Raw genomic sequence first — 21570 nt, 5'->3', positions numbered from 1 at the left:
CGGGCTCCAGCGAGAGCGAGCTGGATCCAATCGCCGTGAGCCGCGATCCTTCCCGAGCTCCCGCGAATCCTCCCGCGCTTCTCAACACGTGCTGGTGAGACGAGGCACCGATCCTTCCCGTCGATGCGTCGCTTCCCCGAGGAACCACCTCCAAGAAGAGGTCGATGAGTCGCACCAAGCCGGGAACCAAACGGAGAACAAAGAGCTCCATGGACCAAGAAGAAGAAGAAGAAGAAGCCACCACTCGCAGCTCGAGCCGAGCAACCGGCTCAACTTTCTTCCAAAACAAAGCAGCTCTCCAAAAAGCCTACCGAGCCAAGCAGGACCCAAAGCTCTGCTGAACAACTCATCTGCAGAAGCAAAAGGCTTCCGAAGGCCTCAACCCTAACCCAAGCCAAACAGGACCTGCTGAACTGAAGGTCTGCTGAACGACGCAGCCCTCACTCTCTTCTCCAACTCAGAACACGAACCAAGAAAGGATCTCCTCTTTATCCTTCTCCGCCCCTCTCCCCCACACCCGGCGTGACTCATGCCCTCGTGATCCATCCCCTGTTCAACCACGGGTGGGAGGGAGTTGTTGACATCATGAATCACGGGATGGCAGGGTTATTCTTCCTCTTCGCAGAAGAGGGTGAGGGACATCTCCATTGTTTCGTTCCCTAACTATTAAATTGATCCGCAGCGCATCTAATCGATTTCTAAACATTTAAACAATGGAAGGTGAGCTATCTAGGGAACAAGCACTTATCGACATAGCTGACTAAAGGAACCTGTATGTTGTGTGCAATCGAATTCCAAATTCGTAACACTACCCCTCCCCTTTTTACAGACTCGTCCCGAGTCGTCAAATTTTCGTGTGACCAGCATGTGTAAGTTTTCCCCAAGTACGTTCTACCTTCAGATCCCTGAGTGTGACATTTCTTTTAACGTGTCCCAAAAATAAATAACCTAATGCGTTGCGTAACAAAGTAAACAAACTCTCAGACTCATTCGGACAACTTAACTAAAATTGCCGGCGCTAAAACAAACATGCAGGTGAGGTTCCACGTATTTACAATTTTCACTCAACTTATCCATTACTTAACCATGGCCCAGGACTTGTGATCTGTGAAAGGGGAAAAGGTAAAAGTCATTTCAAAGTTCATTGATGCAGGGGAATGGATGGAGATGGTCGCAAAACACAAATGAGCATGATGGATGCACGGGCTGCCTGCAAGGCAGTCCTTGCAAAACTGGATGTTCCTGGCGCACATGGTGATGGATGGACACAGGGGCAAACGCAACAAAGGGCTAGCAGGCATGGGGTCATGGCAGAGGCAGGCAAACTAGGCATGGCAAGGCAAGCCCATGCAGAACAGGCGGCTGCAGCACAACAGGCCGGCAGGTGAAGCTGACCGGCCTCTGGTGTGATTCCAACAGGTCTGGAGGGAGTGCGGTGGTGCCGGTCGCTCTGAAGGCAGGCTCGGACCGAGCCTACTGTCTCCCTCCACTCTATCGCCTTTACCTGTCTCTGTCCATACCCACTCCCTTAATTTGCCACAAAACGCAACAAAATTTAGCCCCTCTTTGTTTTTATTGTTTTTATTTCCCTTTTATAATTTCCTTCCCTAACCCCCTTTATCGTCTTTGTCTGGCTAACCTATCCTGTCAACCTAGCCTACTCCCAACCCTTACGTTCCCTCTCTGGAGGGGACGAGGGAGAGACTAGCGTCCTGTCTCGAGGCCCAACAAAGCCTTAGAATGGCCTCCTCAGAGTTCAGCGATCCACCAAGGTGAGTCCAGCGGCCTACAACGAGCGAAGGGATGGATGTTGCGAAGGGGTACATCTCCTATCTACCCTATCATTCATTAACCTGAAACTACCCCGGGGCTTTCCAAAAACGCCTCACACTTTAAACTATCGGTTCTAAAAACCATGATTCCCGTCGCCTGTGTTGGTGTCCATTATAAATTTGGGCCTTGCCCTCAAATTTTCATTCGTGCCCTTGCACAATTTCCTGGCTGGGCAGCGTGGCTCAACTGGCAGGAACTCCCCCTCTGCCGAACTCTAACCATGGCACCCCCAGGCCCGCAGGCTGCCTCCGAGCCGAGCTGCTCCCTACAACGTGGGGGGTTGCCCTCTCTGGCATTGCCCCCCTCCGATGCCCACGTGGTGTTTTGATGCCCCGGGTCCCTTTCTGAGGGGCGCTTGTGCCCACTACACTGCCCCCGTGGCATTCTGGCGCTACTGGTCCCGTTTCCGACGGGTCGGCCGTGCCACTACACTATCCCGGCCCCTCTTGGGCCCTTGGCCTACTCTGGCCGACGAGTCCGGTGCCCGAGGTGCCCATTAAGCAAAACTCACCTTTCCACAGCCACGCTCCCAGCAGGTCCATAAACTCCTGCACCCCTCCAAATGGGTTTCGTGCCTTCTCTCGACACCAACAAAACGACCTCCTGTTAGTAAATTTGAATAACCCACTAACTAACATTAAACTGACCCCGGGGTCACTTGGGTGGAATCACTCCTCCCCCAATCAGTTATCGCACCATGCATACTACATTCGCTCTACTCACACACTTGGGCCCGCTGTCCCACACTCATTCCTCACACACTTTCCATTTCACAACTCACATCAACGCTCTATACTGCCATCCTTCCTAATTAAATCCCCTGACTAACTCTTGCTCTCTCCTTGTCATCCCTTACATCAATGCACATTCCATTTACTCTACGTAGCTAAGCTACGTCTCCACTACACATTTCCAGTCTCTCCGTGTCTCCAAAAATCCAAAAATGCCCATTTCCTAAATCTAAACTGAAATCCCTCTAACTAATCCATTCCACAGGCTCCATGAGGAACAATTCGTGTCCCCATGAAGCCGGTCTAACTATCGCTAACCCATCCCCATAACTAGTACTTCCTGTGCCCCCTAAGCAAGGAGGGTCTTCCACCACCTGCCTGGGGCTCGTGTCCACTCAAAGTGGCGAGGCTTCCTTTTTTTTTTTCCTGCGCACACCAGCATGGCAATTCGCAACCTGCCCGTGACGTCATGGCAGCTGTTCGCGCACCTCGTCCCCTTGGATGGTAACATCCGGCAGGGATTCCCTTCTGCCGGATTTCAACCATGCAGCCACGACGTCACTGCGCATCCCAAAGCAAGCCCCGCGTTCGAGGGGTTCCCCACGCGAGCACATGTGCTCTGCCCGTCCGTAACCCGTGCCGCGGAATCCACAATGACGTCACTCGCACCCCGAACCTGCAAGATTTCTCGCGCAAGCCGGGGTACGCATGACGCATCGGGGGAGTCACTTCGCACGCTCTGTGAACAGAACGTGCGACGCAGGCTACATGGAGCTTTACAAACACACTCACCCGGAGAACCCGTCCGAATCAAATTCACAATCCAGCCTACCTTTTGTCCGTCCGTGGGATCGACTACATGCACCGCGTGCATTTCCGGACCGGATTTCACTCGTGCTTTCCAGCACGCATTTCGCCACACTCGTAACCACACACACCGGGACGACCACGCTGGGGAATTGCGCTACCTCAAACGCTCCCGGGGTCTCCATACCCCCCAAGCTCCACATGCACCCATTCACAGCACTTGCCCCCTCTCCCTCGCAAGGCTCGATCGGACTCTCCTCGTCACGATCTGCCTCAAGGGGGCACAGTCCCTCCCATCGTTCTTGAAGGAGGCCATCCTGCTGCTTGCATCGGGTCCCAACACATTCCACCAGCTCACCCCATTGTCCTCCACTACCTCCATGTGTGTGTGTGTGTTCGTCAATAGTGTCGTCCACTTCACCCCCTCTCTCCTCTATCTCCCGTGTCTCTGTTATTTCTATTTCTTGCGTCTCCGTCGTTTTTACCGCTACTTCCTTTATTATTTCCTTCGTCTCCACGTGTCTCTCCCTACACGTCTCAGTCACCCCATTTAATTTTTTTCCTCTGCGTCACCGTCACTTTCTCGGTCACCTCCACGAGTCTCGCCCAACATGTCTCCCTTATTATTGTGACCTCGCCCGTCTCCATTGCGGGACCGACACAATCCACACTCCCCTCTAGCTCGTTCGCTCCAACACGTGGTGCCGCCATGATTCCTCTTATGCCCGTCCCTATTGCCTTCAATTCCCCCTTTGTTCCTGCTGGAGATTCAATCACATGCTCTGCATTTCACCCCTCAGTGTCTGCATATTTTCATCCATTTTGTTTTCCATTCCATCCATTTTGTTTCATGTTCCATCCATGTTACAGTGCCGGGGTCGGCCGCCAACCAACCACTCTGAACGGAGCCGCAAGTCGAGTCGGCCCGACCGATCGCCCCGAATATAGATCGCCGCCCGGATAAGTCCGAGTCGACGGGTCCTTGTCCCAGAACCGAAATACGCCAATGGGCAGATCACGTGGGGTAGGGTCGATTGCCAATCTTCAATGTACCTAAATACCCACGTGATCCAACTACCGGGGTATTCCATCCTCGATGGAACTCGTACGGAACAAAACACCGAGGTGAGCCTGTCCCGTGCGCCATTCCGAGCGGCTTAATCGCCGAGAACCGTCAGTCCAAATGTCCCCCTTTTACGGCAAACCAACGGCTTTCTAACTCCCAACACACGAAATGCTCAGTCAATGAAATAATCGACGCGACGAGCTGAAAACATTTAACAATTGGGGTATTTCTTAATAATAATGGGGAACTAGGGAAGCACGTAAGAGCAGAACTATTCCGAGTATACGAAATTCAATGCAAAGATTTACAGCACACAAAGCACTTAACAATTTCCTACTTATTAGACGGGCCCACGGACACACGTTCGCACACACACACCCAAGAAATGGTGGCTGAGGCCTTTAATAACGAGCTCCAGCTCGGAGGACAGGTGAGCTGAAACCCAGAACCTATCGAGAACCTCTCCACCTCGTATGGTCTTCAAGTTGTTCGGACCCGGGCTCCAGCGAGAGCGAGCTGGATCCAATCGCCGTGAGCCGCGATCCTTCCCGAGCTCCCGCGAATCCTCCCGCGCTTCTCAACACGTGCTGGTGAGACGAGGCACCGATCCTTCCCGTCGATGCGTCGCTTCCCCGAGGAACCACCTCCAAGAAGAGGTCAATGAGTCGCACCAAGCGGGAACCAAACGGAGAACAAAGAGCTCCACGAACCATGAGGAAGAAGAAGCCACCATTCGTAGCTTGAGCCGAGCAACCGGCACAACTTTCTTCCAGAACAAAGCAGTTCTCCAAAAAGCCTACCGAGCCAAACAGGACCCGAAGGTCTGCTGAACGATACAGCCCTCAACTCCCTTCTCCAACTCAGAACACAAACCAAGAAAGGATCTCCTCTTTATCCTTCTCCGCCCCCCTCCCCCGCGCCCGGCGTGACTCATGCCCTCGTGATCCATCCCCCGCTCAACCACGGGTGGGAGGGAGTTGTTGACATCATGAATCACGGGATGGCAGGGTTCTTCTTCCTCTTCGCAGAAGAGGGGGAGGGACGTCTCCATTGTTTCGTTCCCTAACTATTAAATCGATTTCTAAATATTTAAACAATGGAAGGTGAGCTATCTCGGGAACAAGCACTTTTTGACATAGAAGTATTAGGATTGTTTCTTATTGAGCGACGAGGGAGTTGAAAGTATGATTGACTAAGATAAATACAAATACAAGAAGAATGTCTCCCTCTTGTGTAGTAGCTATCCATTACCGTTTGGTTTCTTTCATTAACACAATCATCAAAGATAACGAGTTTGTTTTTTTTGATTTATCCAAATCTTGTGGAGAAGGTATATCATCCGTATTATCACTAAGAATACAAGTTATTGGCTTTGATTTCTTTTTATATCTCTGTGTATCACAAAATAGTTGTATTATATCTTCAATGTTGTAATCATTTAGTTTGTTTTGAAGTTTAAATAAACCGATTATATCTTCTTTTTGAAGACCAGTATTAAAACCTTGTGAGAGTCGAAAACTTGACTTTGTGAAAATTATTAAATTATCATAATCTAAAAAGTTGGGAGTGAGGAGCATCTTTCAAAGTAAGCAGGTTTTTCCACATCCGCTTGAACCAACTGTGAGACATCTTCATGAATTTGGAAGATTTTTATGGTTGTTAAATTTTATCTTATTTTCCCAAATAAAAATCATTCATTTATATATTTGGAAAACAGGTTATTTAATTTTTTATTGGCTTTTTTAGAAACTCTATGTTTTATCCTCAGTTCAGGTTTAATTTCAATATAATCCATTATTTTATTTATACAATATCTCGTGTTGACATTTCCCTGAAAATGACAATCGCTAATATAAATCATCAATCAACGAAACATGATCGTCATTTGTTCAGTCTCTTCTCTTGTAAGAAAAGGTGTATTATCACCCTCATACTTTACATTCATTTCTCGAATCAATCTTGTAAAGTAATTCATTTTTGGTGTAAATCTCAAAGAATTATATTCCTTTTTATATATTTTTATTATCATTAATTAGAAGATAATCACAGAATTTACTTTGTTTATAGGCTTTTGACTCTGTGTTTAATCCCCGTCTTTCACACGTAGGACAATTCTCAAATTTGTTATGTGGAGAATCAGGAAATTCAAGAGGCTCAAAATCTAGTAAACTATTCATATTTATAAAGTAAAACTTTACTTCAAATAAAATTCATCTTCAGTATCATCTTCGGTACTTTCATTGGTGCTTTCACAATAATCTATTAAACTACTTTTATAACTATCGTTTGAACACAAACTCTCGGTATCATAACTGTCTTCTGTTCCAACAGAGATACTATCATCACTCTTATAATCTTCAGTTGAATAATGACACATTTAATTAGTAGAAAAAACATTACCATCTATATTGATATACTTTTTTTCATTTACAGATTCAACTACTACATTTTTTATATTAAAGGTAATTTTAAAATGGTCCTGAGCTACTATTGAATGAAATGTCATTTCACATGATATATTAACATCCTTTATTTCATCATGATTTACATCTTTAGGGTTGTTGAAAAAAATACAAATTTCTCCTTGCATATTACAGATGGTCTTATCTTTTCTTTCTAAAGCTTCATCCATGAGGTTTTTCTTTTTTGATACTTTTTCTTGTTTCATTGCTTTTTCTCGTTTTGAATATATTGCCAGAAGGAGAGGAGAAACTTTTGTTAGAGCTACTTTAATTAATGTTCTTCTAGGTATACTAAAAGCCCTTCCACTGAAGGAAATTGAAGAACTCATATTATTCACCGTAATTGTTTTTATCCAATAGTTGTTATATTTATCTTTATTAAATTTTACATCCTCAACATATTTCTCAGTATCTTTTACAAATGAAGAGATTGATTGAAACTTGTCTTTTGTGTCTTGATACATTGTATTTATTAAGTGAAAAAAGTTGGAGGATAAAATGGTTTTAAGCACAGATTCACATATAAATTAAACGGAATTTTCATCAAGAAAATTTTATTTTAAGCAAAGTTTTGTTTGATAAATATGGTGAACACAATGTACTGCGATGTTTGTGATCATGAATATAAATGTTATAAAAAAACACCTTCAAACCAACAAACGCACAGTCAATCTTTTCAGACAAATATCTCCACTTGACCAAGAAACAAAACATTGTGATAGATGTGAGAATGATATTCTTAAATTTTTTTTTTATAATAAACACCTTCAATCACACAAACACAAGAACAATGAAGAAAGGGAAGGTGCCACTAAATTCTCCATTGAAAACACTGATGGGGCATATAATTTAATTTAAAGGAATTAAATTAAAGGAAATTAATTTAAAGGACATATAAAAATAAGATTGTTTTGCTTTCAAGACCCTGGACCATCTTCAATCATTGAAGCTGTTGATATGGTTAAAAAAAGTATTGAAACTATAATTAAAAACATATTAAGTGAAATGAAAACTTTAAGTTTTATATGGGGGTAAAATTGAATATGGTAAGAGAAGGTGATGAAACTACTCCCTATATGAGAACAAATCCTCAGTTTATCTCATCATTTCAAGATTTTGTAAGATATGATGTTTACGATGAACTCCAGAGACAAGAACAAGATGTTGATAACACTGGAGTAGGTCATGGATTTGCTATAACAAAAATAATCTTTTTAGATATACACATCTTTTAGATATTGCACAAATCAGATCCTCTTCAAGCTTCTTCTTATATTGATTTACCAAAAGAGATAAAACTTAAGAAAGCGGTTGTTAATATTCAAAGCAAACATAATAAATGTTTTATATGGTCTGTTCTTGCTCACTTACATCCTCCACAATGGAAACCTGAAATGGTTGAACATTATAAGAGATACGAGAATACATTAAATGTTAAAGATTTAAAGTTTCCAATGTCATTGAGAGATATTCCTAAATTTGAGAAAATCAATGATCTATCTGTTAATGTATATGGAGTAACGGATGCAAACAAAGTTCAGATATTAAAAATTTCAAACAACTATGAAAATGATGAAACACACATTGACCTTCTCTACTTTACTTCAAAGGAAAGATCACATTATGCTTTCATCAAATATTTATCAAGATTAACCAAATCACAACTATACAAGAGAAAATGTAAAACGTATCCTTGTAAGAGATGTCTCAACTCCTTTCATACAAAAGAACAATTAAATCAACATTCGAAATATTGTAGTAATCATAAATCAACCATAATCAATTTACCAAAAGCAAGTTCAAACATATCATTCAAAGATTTTTACAAATCTATAAAACATCCGTTTGTTATATATGCTGATTTTAAAAGTATCCTTGAAAAGATAGATACTGTTTCTCCAAATCCAAATAAATCATACACAAATAAATATCAAAAACATACTCCTTGTGGTTTCTGTTATTGTATCAAATCATCTGTTGGTGATGAATACAAGTTAGAACTTTATAGAGGAGAAGATGCCTCGGAGGAGTTTGTAAAACGATTGGAAAAAGACTGTATAAGAGAAAGAGAAATAATGGTTAAATCCTATAAACCAATGTCATTAACAAAGGGAGAGAAAAAGGTATTTATAAAGAACAGTATCTGTCATATTTGTGAGGAGAAAATTGAGGGAGAGGTCAAAGTTCAGGATCATTGTCATCTTACTGGAAAATATAGAGGTCCAGCTCATTCCCGTTGTAATCTTAATTACAAGCCCCCAAACTTTATTCCTGTCTTTCTTCACAACGCTCACTATGACACAGATCTATTTATAAATGAGAATGGTTAAGTGTCACATCAAGAAAAGAATGGTTAAGTGATTACCAACAGTCATCTACTATATAAATGGCAGTCCTTCTGTCTGTCTGTTTGTTTGTAACCAATAAGCTCCGAGACCAGTGAACCGATCTTGATGAAACTTTACACAAATATAGACCTAACATTCAGCTCCAGGATGCGCTAAGTGGCTTTCCATAAAAATGAAGATATATATATATATATATATATATATATATATATATATATATATATATATATATATATATATATATACAATTTCCATTTTTTTAAAAAATGGCTTTCGAATAGTGCGCTGGCGTATTAATTGAAACAAAAGGCTTCATGGTTAAAAACGTTAAAGGGTTTTTTGAAATACAAAATGTTCGTATTCGTTGACTTTTGAAACATACACATTCTCCTCCTTTTATTTGAATTCTCGAACTGCACGCGCATGGCAACAGCTAACTGCTGATAGATCTGCTCATGAAAGAGCCAGGCAAGCAGAGTCGCCTGCAGAGAGAGAGTCGTCTTACTGCTGATAGATCTGCCCATGAACGAGCCAGGCAAGCGGAGTCAGCTGCAGAGAGAGAGAGAGAGAGAGAGAGTCGTCTTACTGCTGATAGATCTGCTCATGAAAGAGCCAGGCAAGCAGAGTCGGCTGCAGAGAGAGAGCGTTACCTAACTGCAAATAGAGCGTCACACCAACGGGCGAGAGAAGCACAAAACTCACGTTCCAGCTTTCTAGGTCCAGGTTTTGGCAGGACATCAAGGACAGTTGCCACTGCTGCTAGAATCATGGAGTGGCTCAAGGCCGCCTTCAACTATGACCTCTCTGAGGATTACGGCAGCATAAAGCCTTCCTTCCATAAATCTGAGGAAAAAAAGAAGCCTTCCTAATTTTCTCCATACAACTAATGCCTCAGTCTAACTAGCGTGAGGAAAATAGGGCAAATTTCCCGGGTATTACCGGGTACTTCAGCTAGTTTAATATAAAAGGTAAATCTCCAGAAAAACTACTTTCTACATTAAATGATAAAGAAAGTTATGTTTTGCATCAAAGGTTATTTATCTGCTGGGTTGACAGTGAGGAAAATTCATAGGATTTTGAAATTTAAACAAAGTCATTAGTTAAAGAAGTATATTGATTTTAATACAAAAAGGAGAACAGAAGCAAAAACAGATTTTGAGAAGGACTTTTATAAATTAATGAATAATGCTGTATTTGGAAAGACTGGAAAATGTTAGGAATCGACAAAACATAAGACTTGCTTCATCTTGGAAACAGGCTTCAAAGTTAATTAATAGACCAGGTTTTGAGCGAGCAGAGGTGTTTTTAGGGAACTTTTGTGATATTCATTTGAAAAAGGAGAGTATTGAAATGGATAAACCTATTTATATATTAGAAACATCAATTCTTGACTTGTCAAAGTCGTTAATGTATGACTATTACTATAATAATTTAAAATAAAAGTATAAGGATAATGTGTCATTGTTATATATGGATACAGATAGTTTTATATTAGAAATTAAGACAAGTGATGTATATGAGGATATAATTGATAATATTAATAATATATATGATACAAGTAATTATAAGTCAGGTGATGTGTTGTTTTCATCAAAGAATAAAAAGGTTATTGGTGAGTTTAAAGATGAATTGGGTGGGAAGGTCATGAGTGAATTTATAGGATTGAGATCAAAGTCTTATGCTTTCACGTATATTGATGATAATAACATTGAAAGGTGTGATAAGAAGCCAAAGGGAATAAAGAAAAATAAAATCAAGGAAACAATAAACTTTAAACATTATTACGACTGTTTAACCTTAAAGAAGGAAGAGTAGAGAAAAATGAATAAAATAAGAAGTTATAAATATCAATTATATACAGAAGAGATAAATAAGAAAGCATTCGGAGCTTTTGATTATAAAAGATATATTTTAGAGAATGGAATCAATAGTCTCCCTTATGGTTATAAGTATAAGTGTTAAGATATTGGGTTGGGAATTTTAACAGGCTACCACCATCTTTTTACTGATTTATAAATGACAGAACCAAGCAATAACCAAACCAAGGAGTGGAGATGTAATCAGCCTTGGTATTTAAATAGGAAACATAAAGAATGTGAGAAATATCAAATGAGTCTTATTGAAGAAATAACCGGGGTAAAAGTAGATAAAAAAACAAATAAGCGAATAAATTTAATTACAAATAAGTTGGAGGATGTAAAGAAAAAAATTAATATCCTTGAAGGGACTGAAAACTTTGGTTATCAATTGAACAATGGAAAAACAATTTACTACAATCTCAAAATGATATTTGGCTCAGGAGGTGGTCAAATAAGAGCATTTAGAGAAGTTTATCGTTTCATTTCTGCTCAACAAAGACACTTAAACCAAGAACCAAGTTCCAAGTTATTCTTTGTGAATATACTCGAAGGAAATAAATGTTATAAGAAAATTAAGTTATTCCCTGAAGTAGAACATGGACAAAGATTCATTGGTTCGCTCTTTGAGTGGAATGAAAATATGAAAGGGAAGAAGTGCTTTAATCGGTAAGTCTCAATCTTTCAGTCTCAATTTTTAATTTGCTTGTGTGGGAGGGGGAGTAAATGAGTCTCAATTTTACATTTGCTTGTATGAGAGGGAAGGGGATAGGTGGGGAGAAAATCAGTCTCCTATTTTGAGCTTTTGGGGCTTGAGTCAGAAAGTTTTTCCCTTTCCCCCCATTCATTTGAATGGGTGTCCCAGAAACCCCATTTATCATCTACTTACAGTACAGTACTGTACGCACTGCTTGTCTCAGTTACCACCCACCCACGCTGTTGAGTGCACACCACAACACAGCGGAGGAAGAAAAATAACGACCGAAAGAAGAATACCAACCCGCACCGGGGGGAAAAATACCACGTAAAAGTGAGACCAGACACGCTTAAAGAGAAAATGGTACACAGAAAATTATATATGTTGAATGTCGAAACTTCAAAAACCAAAATCGTGGAAAACAAGGGTGAACTGTACATGACCGTATACGTTGCGGATATGGAACGATCTCAGGGTATTGTGCCGTTGCTAATTACTTCCAGATACAAAAACCATCTCGCGTCAATGAGGAACTTTCAGGAACGTTCGTGAATTACAGAAGACAAAGAACAGAGCTGAGCGGAGAGAACGTTTCTGTGTGTCGAGAGTAGAGTAGAGTAGAGTATAGTTGAGTATAGTACAGTTGAGTCGGGTCGAGTAGAACAGGGTGCAGTACAGTGCCGAGCCATGCCGGCGGGATTGCGCATGGCTTGCATTTTATCTTTGTAATAAACTCAACTTTGGACTCCACCTGTGTGACTGACAGTTGGACGTCAATCAATCAACAAACCTTGGATTTTATGACACAGTGAATTGGGTACTTATTATTTTATCCAAACGTTAAGGTAACTGTCCAGTTAGTGAAGTAATGCTATGAATGAAAATCTCTCGTATGTTATCCTGCTGTACACACAGGTATGTGATACAAGGGAGTTGGCAAAATTTAAAATAATAGAAGAATAAACTTTCATCGATGCCAAAGCTTTGATCCTTCTTTTGAAAGGTTTTTTTTTTTTTTTAAAGAATGTGTTTCTTTTCAGATTTGATTGTGAAAGTGAAGGTGGAATCTGAGTTTGAGAATGATTCAACGTCTCAACAGAAAGGTCTGAACCACATCAACATTCTGCTTGTTCCAGTTACAGACAGTTACATGTTCATGTACATTGTACATACTGAGGTTATTATCTGGAGAGATGCTGCGATTGGACTTTTCTTTAGGCCACAGAGTGATTCAAAGATGCAGCTCATTATGACGGATTCTCCTCTGCACATTTAATGGTCACAATATTTGTTTCAGATGTTCAGAGTATGCTTCTGAATCCATCTTGTTCACCCAGTGCATCATCCTCGACCTCTCATTCTTCCCCATATCACTGACTTGTCGAAGTCTCCCTCTATTTTATCCTGCAGCCCACTTGTTGGTGTGTTTCCCCTTTCTTTCTGTTTCATCCAAATCCATTCTATTGTCGAGCAATCTAGCTCCCCCACAAGCCACAACTTTGTCAACAAAAAAAATAGAGAAAAGATCTTGCATGTAGTGACAGCTGTGATGGAAGCAGTTATATGAGTAATAAATTGGTAAAAATATTTGGATCAACCACATCATCATTCATTATGGACATTCCTATTACACAATACAAAACGAGAGCAGCACTCGGAATGACACATACCTCCGCCAGGCTGAACAGTTTACGTTTTGTATCCCACTGAGAGGCCGGATCTGCATCCAGACCTTAACACAAATCGAATTGGTTTGTTCTTGTCACCTACCCAACTAGTCCACCAAGATTTATCATAATCCATCCACAATCTTTTTGAGATATCGTGCTGTTTATCGGTTTTGGCCCCATTTCTCAATGGTGAAGAATCACGAAAAAAATTAATAAATAATTCTTGTATCCGGATCCAGATCTTCACCAAAATCTAATCAATTTGTCCTTGTCATACACCCAACCTGTCCACCAAGTTTCGTCCGAATCCGTCCACAACTTTTTGAGATATCGTGTTATGTATCAGTTTTGGCCGTTTCTCTCAATGGTGAAGAATCACTTTTAAAATTCTCGTATCCGGATCCAGATCTTCACCAAAATCTTATCAATTTGTCCTTGTCACATGCTCAACCTGTCCACCAAATTTTATTTTTTGTATACCTTGTCGAGGCTCATATGAGAGCTAACATACAACACACATCACACAATGCACAGCTAGGGGGGGCATGAGACAAGAGGGGCGGGAGAGGGAAGGACAAAACAGTGGGGAACAGAGACATGAGGAGATCTGTGGAAGGGAGAGGGATGGGGTGGGGAACATGGGGAATACAAGATGGACATTGCAGGGACTTTCAGGAAGGAAAGCAGGAAATTTGAACGAGGTGGGTTTGGGGTGGATTAACGGGGGTAGAAAAGATCGAGAATTTGGATGGGGTAAGATAAGAGGTGGTGGTGAACAGCTGTTTTGAAGGCCTGGAGGGAAGAATGGGATTGAACAGAGTGAGGGAGTTTATTCCAAAGGCAGGAAAAAAGAGGAATGAAAGAGTGAAGGTGAGCATTGATTCGTGATTTTGGTAGTTTTACCAGAAGGGGGTTGTTGGCGAACCTTGAGCGCCCTGCGGAAATAGTCGGGACAAATCGCAGACTGATGCGGGGGGGTGGGAGGGGAGAGCGAGACTGGAGAGGAGACAGTAGAAAACAGAAAGATCACCGACCTGCCTGCGGTGAAAGAGTGAGAGGCCCAAAGACTCAGCCGCATCGCGGGAGATTCCAATGATCCGAAATGCCTTGGTTTCCGTTGCGTGAAGCCGAGAAAGGTGAGAGGCAGGAGCATCAGCCCAGAGGGGAGAGCAGTACTCCATCAGGCTATGGACGAAAGCTTTGTATGTGGTCAGGAGCTCAGGTGGGCTGAGGAAGGACTTTGCATGACTGAGGATTCCCAGTCGGCGACTGGCTTTGGAGGCCAGGTTGTAAATGTGGCTTTCCCAGGAAAGATCATGGTAGATCGTGAGACCCAGAAGCTTGAAAGAAAGGACTTCTTCCAGAGGATTGTTGAGAAAGTAGATGGGGGGGGAGGTTCCAAACAGTCCTTTCGGAGAGACATAGTGAGAGTGTGAGATTTGTCAGGACACAGGCAAGAGAAAAAGTTGGTTCCACAGGCAGGAGAGAAAAAAAAGGTACGAATGAGTGAAGGTGAACAATGATCCTGGATTTAGGTAGTTTCACCAGAAGGAGGTCGATGGTGGAGTGTGTACACCCTGCAGGAACCAGGGGGGAGGGGGGACAAAGCAAGGAAAGGGCAGAGTGTGGAAGACCAGAAAGGAGGCGGTCGAAGACAGAGAGACTACCGACCTGTCTGCGATGGGAATTTGATAGACCCATAGACTCATCTTCAACACGGGAGATTCTAATCATCTTTAAGGCCTTGGTTTCCTCGGCATCAAGCTGAGCAAGGTGTTAGGCAGGAGAGCCAGCCTAGAGGAAAGGGCCATCAAGATGAAGGCTAGATGAGGGCATTATAAGTCGATCGGAGTTTTAGATGTGCGAAGGAACATACGATGGAGGATGCCCATATCGAGTATGACCGTACGATGGACGATGCCCAGTCGGCGACTGGCTTTGGAGACCAGGTTTGATATGTAGTTTGCCCAGGAAAGATCATGGCTGATTGTGAGACCAAGCAATTTGAATGACTGCACTTCCTCAAAAGATAGTTAAGAAAGTAGATGGAAGTGTTTGCCAGACGGTCCTTTCAGAGAGACATCGTGAGAATGTGACATTTGTCAAGATTGAAAAACATATTCCAAGTGTTTGATCAGCTTATGAAATTTGTCAAGGCCTGAAGAGAGGGAAGAGGATGTTGCCTGTAAAAATGAAGGATGAGGTATAACAATGCATTGATTCAACAAAATGTTGATCAAAGTATGTTAACTGCCAAGGGAAGTAAGGAGAAGCTGATATTGGTCAGAAAGTCTCTGATTGTTATACACTGTCCAGCATAATGGAACTGTATTGGTTTTTCAAAAGATTGCCAATCCAGATCGATTCAAAAGACTTTCATTCAACAACATGAAGGCCTGACATTAACCGAGTCTGCCACGACCCGGAAGTGATGTGTACACTGTGTATTTCCGGTTGTTGTGAATTCCCTCTCGTGAGGTCTACATTGTGCATTCATCACATCTCCCCCTTTTAGCTCGGTGATTACCAAAAGTTTCGTGACAAATGTGAAAATGTCAAACGTAAAAACTATGAACAATATTTTGGCAAACATGCGAATCAACAAGAAATGTTTCTAAGTTTAGGAAAACTAGAATAACACAACTTAACCAGTCAGGGGCAAACTTCCATTACGTATCAAGATGACTTTCACTGCGAAATCTATAGTTCCATATGATCAGGACGTTTCCTGATTCTGGATGAGCGGCATGACAAGTGTGCAGTAGAGTCAGTGTGTCTGTTTGTCGGTGGAACGGCAGCATCAATGTCAGGCACGAGTGGATCTTAGACGACCGCCATGTGCACATTTCCAGATGCAGGTGCAACAATGGATTGCTACTGTTCAGTCTCTGACATAACAACATACCATATCGTATCGGAGATTCGAGGGGACTGCAGTAACGGGAGATAACATGGTCCTGATGTCGACGGACAAAATGGCCATCATATAAGCATATTGTTACGTTTGAGGGGGGGGGGTATGCATTCAAAGGGTAATTAGGATATTTAATTAGGTATGCCATGCTGTTCGAGTTTACCAGGATCTCGATGTAATAAGTAGCAATTCAGTGGTGATAAGTTGTCTAGTAAATGTTCATTTCTTCAAGGGGGAAATGATAAATGTCACGTAATTAGATAGGGACACGGGATAGGGTAAGTGTCTGCGTAAACCCCTTTTGGTATTCTCTGAAGACTGGCCGTGACGTCACAGGACAGTGCAGCGGATGGCTCTGCCCCGTGATCACGATTGGCGGAAGGCGATGGCGGTGGGCCAATAAACGGCTCGATTGGAAGTGACGAGGACCAAGGATAAAAAGGTTCTGTTCGGGGTCGAAAAGGAAGAGGAAGAAGATTACAACCAAAAGATCGTGTTTTTTTTGGTGGGGAGGCTGTTGCGCGGGGAGCATCCTTGTTGTTGTGCTGATTCGATCGTGTTCTTCATCGTGTCTTGGAGCCTTGCTGAGCCTCGTGCCTCACCTTGGTTGGCTCTGGGGTTCTGCTGACTCGGAGTACGGGGTCGAACGGCGGGCGGACCTGCCTCCCTCTCCTGCTCGCAACTTGGCGCCAGAACTGGTTCCCTGGCGGCTGTGAGCGGACTTGGGCCAAGACCAGGAGGTCAACAGCACCACGGTTTCTCCTGCCCTCCTGACGAGAGCAAGGCCAGCTCGTCTGACGCCGATCCAGGGACAGTTGCATCCACACCACGGTCCAGCCTGACCACCAGAAATAGCTACGTTGTGTGTGTGTGTGTGTGTGTGTATGTGTGTGTGTGTGTGTGTGTGTGTGTGTGTGTGTGTGTGTGTGTGTGTGTGTGTGTGTGTGTGTGTGTGTGTGTGTGTGTGTGTGTGTGCTTACGCCTTAGAGGGATTGAGAACTGTATATTCATTGGAATTGTCTGTGTTTTTCCCCACGCCCGATCCCACACCATCTCGTCGAATCGCCCCGGATCCCTCTTCTTGCCGAGTCTTGTTATTTCTGGTAATAATAAAAACAAATAAACATCATCAACTCAGTGAAAAGTGACTCGTGCCACCTTCCTCGTCCCGTTTGCGGTAGAGCGATTAGAACCGCCATGTTTGGGTTATAAACAAATAAACCGCCTCCATTGTTTCGGCTCATTCTACGTTGGCGGGACTGTTCAAGTCCCGTGGACGTCACAATATTGTATATGACAGAGGCCGTGGTTTGTCAATGACATCACCGGGCAACCAAACAGCACTTTTGTCCAAGATGCAGGAGAACACTGGATCCCCGGTGCGAAGCGAGTGGCTCATTGCTGACTTGTCTTGATGCAACTTCTGATTAAGTTGGTTCTGGAGCACTCGAGATGACACGTCTGGTTTCAGACAGTCCAGCTTGGTGCTTAGATGTCATTTCATCAGTAATTCTGATGGGGTTACTCCTGTTGTTCCATGAGGCAGAGTACAATACTTGAAGAGCAGACATGATGGTCTGGTTTCAAGGTTTCAATCCTGCAGTTTGCGTAGTCTGGACTTGATGATTCTGACGAAACGTTCACCTAGGCAATTTGAAGCTTGCTGTTGTGGGCTGAAGAACTTGTGTTTGATACCATTTCTACGTTAATTCAGCGAATTCTGAGCTTGAGAAGCAAGCACCTTTGTCACGAATGATAACTCTAAGCAAGCCTTTTGTGGTAAAACAACGTCTCCGTTTCTCGATGGTTCCAGCGGATATGCAGTCATACCACATTTTGTGTAAGCATTAATCCATCTTGAGTGGGCATCGGTGATTTGTAGAACCATCTGATTGGTCCAGCATAGTCTAGCTGAACTCGATGCCACGGTTTGGTGGGCCATTCCCAGGGATGCAGCGGTGCCTTCACTGGTGCATTCCTGGTGCTCTGGCAGGGAGAGCAATGTCGAATGTACCATTCAATATTAGTGTTGAGATTTGGCCACCATACATAATTCCAAGTTCCTCCATGACCCCAGGATGAAGAAGTTGTGGAATCACTACACAGCAACCGCACAATATACACCCATTGTCCACACTAAGTTTATTTGTACATATCACGTAGGCAGGGTCCCCATCGGGCAGCGACTGCCTTCTGAGCCGTACGGTTTGGAGAGCTATGGAAAGGCCTGGATCACATCTGGAGTAGGTGCAGATTCAGTTTGCATTGACAGGGCAATCCTCCAGATGATCCATGAAGGTGATCACACTGCCAGGCAGTGCTGGGTTGGTGACAAAATCTGGCAATGCAAGATGACTCGAGGTGTTTGCGTTGGCAATGCCATAACCAGGTTTATACTGAATGATGTAGTCTTAAGCAGTACCTGAGTTCCATGAGACTCCTTTCTTCAGCAGGAGATAGAGCGGACCCAAAATGTTCGAAACATTTGTGATGTAGCGGCTGTAATATTGCATGATGCCAAGATCAGGCTTCAGTTCCATCACGTATCTTGGAGCTAGTGCATCCTTGATCGTGCTGACTTTATCCTCAGTTGGATGTAAACCATGAGCGTCGATCCTGTGCCCAGGTATGTTACTGATGGTGCCACCAACTCACATTTGTCTCGATGTAAATGGAGAGCAGAGTCCGATAGCGTCTTAGAGACTCCATCTGGGTTTTGTAGATGCTCGGCTTCTGTAGAACTGGTGAACAAGATGTCATCCTGATAATAACCCTTGAGCCAGACCCCAAGGGAGCAAGGCTAATTGTGATTTCTTTTTTTTGGCAAGGTGAAGGTCCATCCATCGGGACCATACTCTGTGCAGAGCATTGGTGCTGTCTCAGCAATCTCCTTGGCTATTGGGCACTATCCTGGATGGGTCGCCACTCCGACAGTATACCAGCATGCTGGCACTCATTTTGCCGACCTCAGAAGGATGACGGGCCGAGTTAACCCCACCTGGTATTAATTCAACGGCTGAGTGGGATTTGAACTCAGGACCCTAGGATCCCAAGCCCACCACCCTAACCATTAAGCCAACACCAGGCATGATCCCTAGAGATGGCAAATGTGAGGGTCTCCAGAGATGGCAAATGTGTGATAGCAGTGTGTAGCTCTTTGCCTTCTCTGTTTTATGGCTCAATATACAACCCTACCCCTAAGGTTGCCGGTGCCAGATTTTTTTCACCCAAACAGCTATCTGGGGTTATTGTCAGTTTATGGTGTATAAATAATGTACACAAGTATTTTCACCAAAGCTTTGCATCTTGTTGGCCTCAAGTAATGGTATAAAAATTGTGTACCATTGATAAATATAATGGGCACAATGAACTTTCCAATGTGATAGAAATAAGTGGCAAAAGCCCCTCAAAATGAAGGTTTTTATTTTTATTTTTTTCAATCATTTAGTTTTATATTTAATTATTCAAAGACGCCATGGATACGACAGACGCGTCATCTTTATAGCAACATTCATCTGGTGAGTGCGTACCATCACAGCGATAAGACATGTTGATACCACAGCTCATTGATGGTGGACATCTTGGTTTCCTTTTCTGTCACTGTGATGAAGGGTGGTCGACATGATTCACAGTGGTGTTGGTCTGAGCCTGATCTGGTGAAGCGTGAGTGATGCTGATGTCAGCAATGTTTTTGTCCACACTCTCCGTGGCGATGGCAATGTCTTTGGCTGTCATGAATTTCAATGTCCATTCGGCTAACAGGCGTCGCTGTATGCGCGATCGTCCGCAACAACAACAACAACAAACAGAACTCACAGTGTGTCGTCAAGTGTGTCACTGAACTCACAGAAATGTGAGAGTTTCTTAAGCCCTGTAATAAATTTGGAAATTGATTCTCCTGTTGTCTGGCAGCTCATATGGAGATTGAAACATTGGAAAATAACTGACGGATTTGGGGTGCAGTGATTCATTCACGCTTCCACGAGTTCAGACTATTTCGGATCCCTGATGGACCTGGGCATGGCCAAATTATTCAACAACGTGAATGTCTCTACACCACATACTGACAGTAGGACTTCTTTCATCTGTTTCTTGTCAGAAATACCATTTGCTTCGAAGTTGGGCTCCAAACGTTCAGCACACGTGTTGCAATCGCCTCCACGGCCATTTATTTCATCGATGCGGCCTTACGATGTCATCATTGACTCCGTCATGAAATAACAGGCAAAGTTTTGAGAGTTCCACAAACGGAGTTGGTGCCAGAGGCAATTAAAATTTTCTCCGAAAGTATATCCTCATTGCCATGTATTGGTTCTTGAAAAGAACACCGATTCAGATCAATTCAAAAGGATTGTATTCAACAACATGAAGGCCTGACATAAACGGAGTCTGCTTTGACCTGGAAGTGACATGTCTTTCCTGTTGTTGTGAATTACTGAGGGTGACGTCTCGATGGTGCACACATCACAAAAACAAACTTTGCTCAGGCAGTTTGTGTGTGCTCAGTAACTGTTCGACTCATTTGGGCAGTTCCAAAATTCTTCCATTTTTGAATCCTAACTGGACCCTCTCCCTCAAGTGGACAACAGAAATGTGGACCATGTTTGATCAAACTTGTGAATTCATTTTTCTACATTTTTCATACTTTGCGAGAATTCTTAATGAATTTTGTGGCTTGTCTATACAGGGAAACAAATGAACCTGGTTTCTTGTTCCAACTGTTCCCAGTTGTTCAACACACAAATTTTCAATCCTCACATGACACAAACTGTTACTCAAGAAACTGACGCATTCAGCAGCGTGTCTTGTAAACGTTGAACGGAAACCCTGAAGAATATCCACGGAAGTCGGAGACCATATAAGTGTTCTTTGTGTGACAAATCATTCACAACGGTGTCATCTTTCAAAGTACATCAAATAACCGACACGGGCGAGAAGGCATTCAAGTGTTGTACTTGCAGAAAGGAGTTTGCTCGCTCTATAGATTTGCACGTTCATCAAAGAATACACACAGGTGAGAAGCCTTACAAGTGCCCTTTGTGTCCAACAGCCTTTGCTCAATCATCACATTTTAGGAATCATCAAAGAATACACACCGGAGAGAAGCCACACAAGTGTTCCGTGTGCAACAAGGGTTACGCTTATACCTCAAATTGAAAAAAATCATCAGAGTGCACACAGGAGAA

The 21570-nt window shown here is 42.9% G+C and overlaps 1 protein-coding gene across 1 annotated transcript in view; it reads left to right on the top strand.

Moving 5' to 3' along the window:
- LOC147009208 (uncharacterized) overlaps positions 1 to 21570 on the top strand; it is a 153228-nt gene that overhangs the window by 23002 nt on the left and 108656 nt on the right. Inside the window, exon 3 of the mRNA XM_085862997.1 lies at positions 12841 to 12903. Coding sequence (XP_085719123.1) covers positions 12841 to 12903 — 63 coding nt within the window. The remainder of the gene's footprint in view (positions 1 to 12840; positions 12904 to 21570) is intronic.

Source organism: Eptatretus burgeri, chromosome 17, assembly GCF_056783735.1.
Source record: "Eptatretus burgeri isolate ZD-2024b chromosome 17, Ebu_testis_v1, whole genome shotgun sequence".
Taxonomy (NCBI): Eukaryota; Metazoa; Chordata; class Myxini; order Myxiniformes; family Myxinidae; genus Eptatretus; species Eptatretus burgeri.
The sequence above is the reverse complement of the archived record's forward strand: the minus strand, read 5'-3'. Positions and strand labels throughout refer to the sequence as shown.